The following is an 11,003-nucleotide window of genomic DNA, read 5'->3' on the forward strand; positions in this document are numbered from 1 at the left end:
TCCACTCACCTCAGCCTCCCAAAGTGCTGGGATTACAGGCTGAGCCACCGAGCCCGGCTCACCCTTTTGCTATAAGACGCATTTTGCCCCAGCCCTGAACACGGCCCACAGGCAGCAAAAAGGAGGCGCAGGCTAGGCCCAACTGTGCTCCGAGGTCCTCTCAGGCCCAGTCACTCACACTGCATCCAGACCACACCCATGCATCAGCCCGTCTCCCACAACCCTGCTGCTTCGTACCCAACCTCCACTTGGCCCTCCGACCCCCACGTCCTGGCGTGTCTGCTGAAGGCCGGCGGTCAGCCTGGGCTCCCAGCTCACCCCAGTGCCTCCCATCCTCACGGGATCTCCAGGTGTGACCCACATCTGCCCTAACCCCTTGGCGGTGGGGCTCCCAAACCTGCTCCCCAAGCCCTGCCACCAGCACCAGGGCCTAATTCCTTTTTCTTATTCCCTTAATCTGTCATTTTTATCAGGCTGGGGAAGTGCGGTGCAGCGAGAACCGATCAATCTCCACATTACAGCTGACAGAATGGTGCTAATAACTTATTGATCTCAGCCACCTTGCAGCCCTGGCCCAGACCCTGCCCCAAAGAGGGGGACAATCCCACGGCCTGGCTGGGTCCCTGGCCTCAGTGACAGACCAGGCTGGTGGACCCGGGCGATCTGGAGGACCTGGCAGCACTCAGGTCGGGGCACATGCTGCTGAGTGTCTCCCTACGGCCTCGGGTGTGACAGCCCAGTGGCGGGGAGGGCCCAGTGGTGGGAGGGTGTGGGGTGCCAGCAGGGAGAGGGCCCAGCGGTGGGGGGGGGCACCGGGTGCCAGCAGGGGTAGGATCCAGCATCGAGGGGCACAGGGTGCCAGTGGGGAGAGGGCCTAGCAATGGGAGGCACAAGGTGCCAGCCAGGAGAGGATCTGGTGGGAGGGGCACAGGGTGCCAGCAGGGAGAGGGCCCAGTGGCGGGGGGGGCACAGGGTAGGATCCCACATTGAGGGGCACAGGGTGCCAACAGGGAGAGGGCCCAGTGACAGGGGTGCACAGGTTGCCAGCAGGGAGAGGGCCTGGGGGAGGAGGGACAGGGTACCAGCAGGGAGAGGGCCCCACATCGGGGGCATGGGGTGCCAGCAGGAAGAAGGCCCAGCGGCGGGAGGGCACGGGGTGCCAGCAGGGGTAGGATCCAGCATCGAGGGTGCCAGTGGGGAGAGGGCCTAGCAATGGGAGGCACAAGGTGCCAGCAGGGAGAGGATCTGGTGGGAGGGGCACAGGGTGCCAGCAGGGAGAGCGCCCAGCAGTAGGGGGCCAGCCTGATGCCACGCCCCAGCTGCTGTGCACGCCCCCCTCCCACCAGCACCCTGTAGGGCTAAGCAGGTCTCTTGCCTCGGAGCACCCAGGTTCCCGCCTTCCACAGTGGAAACGTCCCTCCTTCCTGTCGGGGGCTGGGGGCTCCTCACAGCCTGGTGAGGGGACACCAGCAGGTGTTCAGCAGGAGGTTCAGCCCCGTGATGCGAGCAGGCCAGGTGTCACACGCGGACACACTCTGGCAGCCCTCGGAGGCAGAAAAGGACCTGCTCGCGGCCCTCAGTCCTCGTGTCCGACCCGCCCAGGGCCCGGCGGGGGAGTCTGTGTTTGGGGAGGGGTAGGGCTGGGAATAGGACTGACATGGTTTCTGGGGTCACGGGAAGCCAGAAGAGGGGCAGCAGTGAATGCCCCCCGGGGAAATGCCTCCTCCAGAAGAAAGCCCCAGGGAGGGAGGAGGCTGACGCAGAGTGCGTGTGTAAGACATACACAGACACAGCACACGCGGCACTGCAAAGCCAGGCCTCAAGTAACCCAGTGTGCCCCGCGCTCAGCAGGCGAGAACCTCACAGAGCGGGCCCATCACGGGCACCACATGGGAACCCCAGATGTGGAATGGGAGGGGTACCCGAGGTCCCAGTGCCAGGCGCCCAGGCGGGAGTGGGTGCACACAGGCCAGAGCATACACACGTGTGTACCTGAGGTGTCCCCGCGTGTGCCGGCAGCCAGGCAGGGGCCAGCTCAGAATATCTTAATCACCGCAGGCTCCCTCAGCTCTGCTTGATCGATGGGGCAATTAGATTTTATCAGCTGCCTCCAGCCGCCGCCGCCAGTGAGCTCCAGAGCCGCCCCCCTGGCCCACAGAGGCCTTCCCAGACGCAGGTCCGCGCCGCCCGGATGGGGCACGCCAGCCGCGGGATGGGGCCCCCACTTCACCCTCTGCAGAGCGGCAGCCCCAGCTGGAAACGTCCTTGCCCAGGGTCCCCGTGACACCTCATGGCCCTGCCCTCCAGCCGAAGCTCCACCGTGCCTCCTCTGTGGCAGGGCTTGTGGCCAAGTGCCTTCCGGCTTGCTCCTCTGGACAGGGCCTGGGGTCCCAGCCTGCCTCTCCCTCAGAGTGCCGGGCCCCCTCCTTCCGGGGACCCAAGGAGGCAGGACCAGGTTGGGCATACTCGGTGGGGCCGTGGGGGGGTGGGCCATTCCAAAGTGGGCATTTTGGGGTCTCCGGGGCCTGGCCCGTCTGCCCTGTGAGGGGTGGCAGGGCCTCGGCCACTCCAGGCCCACCCCGGCGGCAGCCACGGTGGAGCCACTGCCTCTGCCTCCTGTCTGCCCGGCTGGCTGGGATTAACACAATTACCATCACTGGGAGCCCCGGGGGACAGCCGCCCGCACCTCCCACCTCCTCTGCCGCCTCTCTGGCTGCCTGCCAAGGCTGCTGGGGCCGACAGCGTCCAGAGCTGCTGAGTGGAGACACCCGCCGTCCTCCGGCCCTGCAGCCGGTCCCACCCTAGGCCAGGCTCTCACCTGTAGGTCCCAGGCTGATCTCCACACTGCCTCTCTGGAAGTCACAGCGGCTCTGATGCTCGGGCATAACGAGGTGGCGGCTGCGGTGGACGCTGGATATGAGGGTGGGAAGGTCGCCGTCCTGGCTGCAGCAGAGGGAGAGGCAGGCCTGTAAGCCGCCGCGTGGAGCACGGGCCAGCTGGGAGCACTGGGTGTGCAGGGTGTGAGTGTGCACAGGCTGGGCAGCTTCTGGGGGGGGGGTGCTGTGGGCCACAGACCAGGCCAAGCCACCCGACACAAAGCAGCACGGGACCTGGCACTCGGACACCGCCAGAGGGTCTGTGTGGAGTGCCTGGCTGGCTCTGCCTTTGCTCTCTCCAGAGGGGACAGTGCCTGGTTCTGCTCCCTGCCTGGAGGGTGACGGGGGGCTAGGAGGCAGGAGGACCCTGCACAGGGGTGCCGGGAGGACATACCCCCACATGTGCTGCCAGCTCCTTCCACAAGATGGACATTCGCAGCCATCTCCCGGTCCCCATTTTCTCCCAATGAGGACACTGGGGTGCAGCCGGCAAGAGGCATGCACACGCACACACGGCACTAGCAGACACACAACACACACATACGCCACATGCACTATGGCCACTGTGCTCAGGACACCCTGCTGTCTCCAAGGCAGGTGCAGGCTTGGAATCAACGCACCCTTAACTCTTTTGCGTTCTCATTTCTCTTCTTCCTGCCAAGTCAGCTGAATCCCACGTCCACAGGGCCCTGGAGACAGGGTGGCAGCCCCTCCAGGTTCCGTGGGCATCTCCCCGGTGAGCAGAGGGGAGTGGGACGGGGGCCCAGATGCTCCCCAGTGCCCCTCCCAGCACACCCCCTGCCCACCTGTAGCGGAGCAGCCTCCTTGGCTGCACTAAGGCCGGCGGAGCCTCCGTGAAGTGACCTGGGAACCGACCCTAACCCTCATTAAATAGCCCCTAGCGCCTGGCCTGGGCTGGCTGGAGCTGGGCTAATCCCCGGCTGGCCCCTAAGCAGATCAGTTTCAGCGCCAAAGACTCCCAGGCTGGGCTCCAAAGCCTCCAGGAAACCCAAACGTAGGTTCCCTCCCCCGCCACCCCTGCTCCCAGGGACCCCCACCCGCACACAGGAAGGCAGGTGGGTGCGAGTAAGTACTTTATGGGATTAGCTGGCAGCAAGTCTCATCCCCTCCGTGATCCTCACCGACACGGGGGTGTCGAGTGAGAACTGCTGTCCTCAGCAGGGGAAGGGACCAGCACCGACCTGCCGCAGACTTCTCCCCTTGGGGACATTCTGGTGTCCCCAGGATGCCTGCAGCATCCTGGTGAGGGTGGCCCTGTCTGCGAACGAGTGTTTGCTACTGTGAGCCCCCAGCCTGTCGCCCCCAAGGAAGCTCAGGGTAGCAGAGCAGCCTGGAGATAGCTTCAGGCGCCTTCACTCCAGGGGACACAGTCCGTGCAGGGATCACCTGCTAGGAATCGGGACACCACCTGCCCTCCCCCACCCTGTCTCTGCCTTGGGGTTTGCTCCTCAGGCCTGAGATGGCCTAGCCTGGCCCCTGCACACCTGTTCTGGTCACCTGGTCCCTTCTGAACAAATTAATGCCAGTTTCAGGTAAAGAGCCACAAAGAGCTTCCGTTCACACCTGTCTGGTCAGACACCAGCTCCCCCCGCAGAGGCCTTCGGTGCCAAACCCCTCCTCAACGACCACAGAGTGCAGCCCTGTCCATCTTTCCACAACTCAGGGGCCCAGGAGGGAGGGACATGTCTCCTGTCTGCAAACAGCGGCTCTAGGGAGCATCTCTGGCCTGAGTCTTCTGGGGTAGGGGCAGGCACAGGCCCTGGGCTCTCCTGTCTCTAGCCGGCAGAGCCAGCCAGGTGGAGGGACAGAGATCAGTGGATAGAAGCAAAGAAACACAAAGATGGAGGTGGACACAGGAGGCCAGAGGCAGAAGGAAAAACAGATAGGTAGAAACAGACAGAGCCTGGAGGTAATGGTGGCTGCTGGGGTCACATCAGCAGCGGGGACAGGCGGCTCTGGTCCACCGGGCACTGCACCCTCCTCCGGTGGGGACCCCCGCCAGCCCTCCCCTCGATCACAACCTTCCCTTTGGCAAAACTCAGAAAATCTTTCTAGGGCCTGTGCAGGAGGGAAGGAGCCCGTGTGGGCCCAGATATGGCTTCTTCCCAGACAGCGGGCTGCCAGCGTCAGTGCTGCCTCTGGATGCCCCGGGCGCCCCCGTATCCCCAGGCCAGCTGGCCGGAGGAGGGGCTGCGGGCAGGAGGCACCGCTCCTGGACTGGGCTTCCCTACAGGCATTGCCGGCAAATTTATCCCAGAGTGTCCCAAGTAAAAGACTCATAAAATGTCATCAATGTTCATGACGGTTCATAAAAATGATCAGTTGAGCTGGCAACCCCAAAATGAGGTGGAAATAAGTTTAAAGATGTTTTTATTGTAATTCGGCTCCAGGATCCAGACGTTCTCAGAGACTAAATAATAACACACCTGGCACAGGGCCAAGACAAGCTCCCGCTGGCCACGCCGCTGGGCCGGGAACAGGCCCGGCTCCCACAGCTCTGGCCACAGGAAGCAGGTCCCACCCCACATGCCCTCGCTGCCTCACTGGGCCCCTCCTGCTGCGCTCCCCTTGAAGCCACAAGGGGAGACCCCTTCAGGGGCCAGAAACCACAGCTGGGCTCAGTGCCTGGCCAACTCCTGCTCCTGTGGAGCCAAGACTGGGGATCCCGACCGCCCTGACCTCCCCATCAGGCCCCTTCCTACGTTGTGGACTTGCATGCCCCATCCTGCTTCCTCAGCCTGAATTCAACCCCCAAGCCGTGGGGGGCCTCCAGAAGAAATGTTTCCTTTCTCTTTTTTTGGGAGTTGGAGTCTCACGCTGTCTCCCAGGCTGGAGTGCTGTGGCACGCTCACGGCCACCGCAGTCTTGACCTGCTGGGCTCAGGTGATCCTTCCGCCTCAGCCCTCCAAGTAGCTGGAACCACAGGCGTGGGCCAGCACACCCGGCTAATTCTTTGATTTAAATTGGAGAGACGAGGTCTCACCACGTTGCCCAGGCTGATCTCAGACCCGTGGGCTCAGGCAATTCTCTCACCTCGGCCTCCCAAAGGGCTGGAATAGGCATGAGCCACCGCACCTGGCTCAGGAGGACTTTTTCAAGATACACACCCGGTCGGTCCCCTGCTCAACGTTCTGTGGTTCCCCTTGCTTGGAGGACAATGCCCGATGCACACCCATGCCCTGCACGCCAAGGGCTCCCTGGTGGCCCGTGGCCCGTGCAGCTGCTTACAGGTCTGCCCTTCCCCGTCTCACGTTGCCGCAGCCAGGACCCAGCACCTAAAGCCCTTTAGCATTCGACTGAGCCAGCCCTGCCAAGTTCTCTCCTCTTCCCCTCCCTATGTCCTTCCCTCTTTCCTGCGCATCTTTGCAGGCATTCCCTTTCCCTAGTGAACTCCTACACATCCTTCAAGACCCCACTCACACATCAGCATTCTCACCTTCTGGCAGGTCTCTGGGCGATTGGGAGGGGGAGGTCACAGCCTCATTTTTGGGCAGAGGGGCTCAAATGGCCAGTCCTATGTGGAAGTGGGGGTATTACTCCAGAACTGGGCTGCCCAGAACTCACACCTGTGCTGCTGCCCCGCCCTGGGCACAAGTCTGCATGTGGCTGAGCCTGGGGTCCCTCAGCCTCAACTGGGCTGGGTAAGAGCCCTACACCGACCCAGCTGACTTCAGCCCACACCAACTCACACTGGCTGAGACGGTGACAACGTACAGAGGTCACGGGGGAAGGCTAAGGAGACTCAGACAGCCCGGGGAAGCTAGCGACAAGGCGCCGTCCTGCCCGCGCAGGGCCCGGAGGAGGGGGCGGCTCCTACCTGCAGGACGTCTCTCGGAAGGAGATGTTCAGGTCCCAGTGGGTGTGGACTCTGCGGGGAGAGCAGCAGAGGGCCCGTGTAGCTCCTGCGGCCCCAGCTCCCGGCCGCAGGACCCTTCTCTGGCGCCCTGTGGGGGACCCACCGGGACAGGCCACGGGGGCCAGCTCCCAGCAGCCCCAGGAAGAGCAGCACAGGGGCCCAGCCCCAGCCCGCGCCCGGTGCTCAGAGCCCTGCGTTCGACTGAGGTTCGACTGAAATGGAACCCTTGTGGCTCGAGCTGCTCCAGCCAGACGGGGCCCGGGACCAGGTCAAGGAGCAAGCCCAGAGCTGCCAGCGGCTGGATGGCCAAACGTCAGCCCACACGGGTGCAGGCCCCTGCAGACCCGCCGCCAGGAACTGCCTCCTGCAAGTGGGCACCGCACAGCAGAGGGGCCAGTGAGGACACAGCTCCTGCCTCCAAGTGGCCCGTGCCTGAGGGAGGGCGTGCGGGCCCCGGCGAAGCCCGTGTCAATGCTCCAGTACCTTCTCTTCATGATACGAACATGGGGCTCATCCTCCTGCTTCAAGCCCAGCCGCCGCCCACAGGCCGGGACACTCCAGTCACTGTCCCCGTCGCTGGTGGAGAAGCTGGGGGTATGCTCCTTCTTCAGGGCCCGTGCGGGGGACAGAGTGACTGTCCTCTTGTCTGCTAGCCGCCCTCGGTTCTGCGGAGTAGGAGGAGGGGAAGGTGAGGCTGGACCCCACCGTCCGTCACCTGGGGTCAGGCCCTGGACTCACACACTAAACCCCAGCCCCCGACAGGGCCCAGGTGCACAGAAACCCTTAAGGGAGCCGCCCTCCCCCACCTACTCCCGGGAAGGGCCTCAGGGCCAGCAAGAGTCGCAGCTGGACCCTCCCCGACTCCAGCCCCGCCTGGTGGGGCTGAGGTGCAGGAGCCCCCTGTTGCTGGTCCAGCCGTGAGGACGCTGGAGGTGTGTCCTGGCAGCCCCCGGGGCCCTGGGCCTGAGCAGGTGGCAGGCCTCGGCTCCCCTCCCGGTCCCCTGTGTGTCCTGGGATCTGGGCTGGAAGCCTGGGGCAGGGATCTAAGGGTCGGTCCTGTGCATCTCCCTCTGCCTGTGTGTCTGCCTGGCAGCCCCACCACGCTCTGTGTGGACCCCCAAAGCGACACCAGCGGCAGCCGGCAACGTCCCTTTTCTGTTTCAGAAATGCTGAGCAGAGCCCAGCTCAGGGCAGTCCGGGGCCCAGTGGAACCCATGACTGAACCTGTGACCCCCGCGAACCGCAGGCCTGGAACACATAGGGCACCAGGCCCGAAGCCCTGACAGGCCCGGGCCCTCTGTCCCCTCTGCCAGGCAGTCTGCATAAGGCCAGTCTCCCTGTCCCCTGCACCCAGTGAGCGTGTGGAGCTGCAGGTGCCTCCAGCAGGGAGAACAGAGCACGAATGTGCCCAGATGTGCCCCAAGCTCACACACACAGTGGGGACACATACCAGCCCCGCACACAGAACAGTAAGCACGCGGTCCCAGCCCCAGGCATCTCTTGGCTATGCCAGTGCCCTTAAGGTCCCACCAGCCCCAGAGAAAAGAAGGAGAGTTATTATTTCCTGGTGGGCGGGAGGCTTGTTCTCATCTAATAACAGGTTTCTGGCTCCGGGAGCCGCCCACGCCTCTCCTCTGCTCAGTCATGGGGGGCTTCGCTGCACCCCCCTCCTCCTGCCAGAGCGCAGCCTTGAGCTTGTGGAGGAAGGTGTCAGAAGCCTGTCCCCTCCTGGAACCAGCTTCCGCCGCCACCTTCTCCTCAGGCCCAGAAGAACCTCCATCCCTCCAGCCCCAGCTTGTTCGGGCAGCTGCCCCTTCCTCGAGGGTCTGGGAGCTGGCGCATTCCCCACCCGAGGGAAGCCCCCCTTCGGGAGCCACAGACGCCCTGACCTGCCCTCAGGAGCCCCCCAGGCCTGCCCTGGGCCCCACTCAGTGAGACAGACCCCACACGGTGACGCTGGGCACAGGGTCCGAGGCTCCTGCTGAGACCTTGCCCTGGGCGTGGCCCGGTGCCTGCCAGAGACCATGCCCGTCGGCCCACGCCTCCACATTGGGGGCTCCGAGGGGAGGCCTTTCCCCAGCCCCCGCCTGTCTGGAGAGCGCTGTGCCTCTCCAGCTCTCCCCTTCTCCGGCCTGCCGCAGGGACCAGGACCCGGGACCAGGACCCGAGAAGGCTCTCCCGCCTGCCTCTCCCACCTTCCTGCTCTAGGCAAAACATCCTCTTGCGGAGAAGGAAATGCATTGCCCTTGGCTTCTGTCTGTGGGACAGGGAAGCGGGGGAAGCGAGCACCAAAGCCTGCCCCTTGGAAGGAGGCCAGAGCCTGATGGCTGGGAACGGAGCCCAGGCCACATGCCAGCCTCGGCCGGTGACGCACAGAGCGTGGGACATGCCTGCACCCCAGCCACGCCCCAGCGTGCCCCAGGGCAGGTCTGGGGTGGCTCGGTGGGGCTGAGGACCAGATTCTGCCCCGAGAGCACACACCCCCACACTGGAGGCCGCAGCTGGCTCGCACCACGCCAAGCGCACACACAACGGAGAGCCCCTCCTCACCCGGCAAGGGGGTGCAGTGTGCGTGGCCCAAGGCATCTGTACACTGTGTCCTGCCCCTGCAGGCTCTGTGCCCGCGAGGGGTGCACACAGCCGTGGACTGGTGGGGAGCCTGGGGAAGACAGCCTCTGAGAGCGTGGGGGCTGGAAGGAAGGGGCCCGGGGACTCCTTCCTAAGGGAGGGGGGCGGCCTGGGCCTCGGTCTGAGTCAGCCCTCCTGCAGGGCAGGGAGCCCCAGGTGGGAAAGGAAACGCACCCCCCTTGAGACAATGTCGGGGGTAGACGCTGGGCTCAGGCTGCCTGCGCCTCACTCCGGTGCCAGGCCTCGAGGGGCCCCTCCCGCCCAAAGAGAACTCCCAGGACAGCCGAAGGTGCCCCGGGGCCCTCTCTGCAACACCAGCTGCTTGAAAGAGGGGAACTGGGCCTCTTGCCAGGGAAGGCACGGGACAGTGGCCGGGGTGGCTGTCTGTGACACCTGTCAGGGAGCTCGGTGCATGGCGCGCCTGTGTGTGCCATGAGTTCGAGCGTGTGAGTTCCCGGGTCAGACCGTTGTACAGGGTGGACAGAGGGTGAGGGGCGCTGTAAGGCCTTCCCCTGCCAAGGTGCCTGGTTCTGAGCACCTCCCAGCCTGGCGACCTGCCCTCAGGGACGACACAGAGCCCGGGACATCCTCTCCCCTCCCCACCCCACCCCACCCCGATCCACAGTGGACAAGCCCAAGGCTTGTCCCCTTGGGTCCACATCGTGCCTCTCACCCCTCTCCTGCAGGAGGGGCCGCCGAGTGTGCTGGGAACTGGGCCCCAATCCCCAGCAGCCAAGGCCCTAGCTGACCCTCCCCCATGGGTTCCAAGTTGGTTACTCTCATCAGACTATTTCCTTTTCGTGTAAATTCTCCAAACCTTGCTGCTGGGGGGGGAGGATGTGCATCCCTGATTGGAAGGCGGCACCCAGCACCCCCACCTCGCCTGCTCCTCCAGACTCACAAGAACGTCAGCAGCTCTGGACGCTGGGCTGGGACCTAGAACTAGCCTCAACTCCGGCTCTCCCGACGTGGAAGGCCCACGCTGCCAAGACCTTGTCCCCAGCTGGGCTCCGTGCCCGCTTGGGCTCTTGCCCCCCGAACACTCTCGCACATCTAGGCCCCTGCTGGGCAGGGATCCAGCCCTCAGCACCCCATCGACACATGTCACTCACACCCACGCCCCCGGCCACTCAGACCGCAGTGGCACCCAGAACCAGCACCTCGCCCGGGGAGGCCAGATGACACAGTGACCCCCAAGCCCGGGGTGGGGCAGAGTCTCCAGGCCCACGTTGAACCACATTACCCAGGGAGAAAACCCTCAACCCAGGCCTGGAGGAGAGGCAGCTCCAAGGCACCCAGGCCGGGAGGGCTCGTGCCCGACTTCCCCGCTCTCCAGGTAGAGGCTGGGAGGCCCCAAGGCAAAGCCCCTCCGGCCGCCGCTCGCTCTTCGGAGGCCCCCCACGGCTCGCGGGGAGTCCGAAAGCACGGGGCCAGCGCCGCCGCCGGAACGATGAACCCCAGCCCCAACGCGTCTCCCGCATCTCACCACCGGAGAGGATATCCGACAGCCGGGGCAGTCGCAGATGGGAGGGTGCACCTGCAGGATCCCCCTGGACATAAGCGTCTTCAGACTTTTCCCTGCGAGGAGAGGCGGGCAGGGCCCGTCAGCCACGAGGCCAGGG

The 11,003-nt window shown here is 64.7% G+C and overlaps 1 protein-coding gene across 1 annotated transcript in view; it reads right to left on the reverse strand.

The window, feature by feature from the left end:
- Positions 1-10,990, reverse strand: part of LOC103250104 (sterile alpha motif domain-containing protein 11-like) — a gene marked incomplete at its 3' end in the record, with an annotated part of 12,168 nt that extends 1,178 nt beyond the window's left edge. Inside the window, exons 1-4 of the mRNA XM_008048693.2 lie at positions 10,868-10,990; positions 7,237-7,418; positions 6,715-6,765; positions 2,819-2,943 (exon numbers count right to left, since the gene is read on the reverse strand). Of these exons, the coding sequence (XP_008046884.2) occupies positions 2,819-2,943; positions 6,715-6,765; positions 7,237-7,418; positions 10,868-10,939 (430 nt within the window). The remainder of the gene's footprint in view (positions 1-2,818; positions 2,944-6,714; positions 6,766-7,236; positions 7,419-10,867) is intronic.
- Positions 10,991-11,003: the final 13 nt, after the last annotated feature.

The sequence above is a fragment of the Carlito syrichta genome, unplaced genomic scaffold, assembly GCF_000164805.1.
Source record: "Carlito syrichta isolate Samal-C Ts95f unplaced genomic scaffold, Tarsius_syrichta-2.0.1 Scaffold126527, whole genome shotgun sequence".
Classification (NCBI taxonomy): domain Eukaryota; kingdom Metazoa; phylum Chordata; class Mammalia; order Primates; family Tarsiidae; genus Carlito; species Carlito syrichta.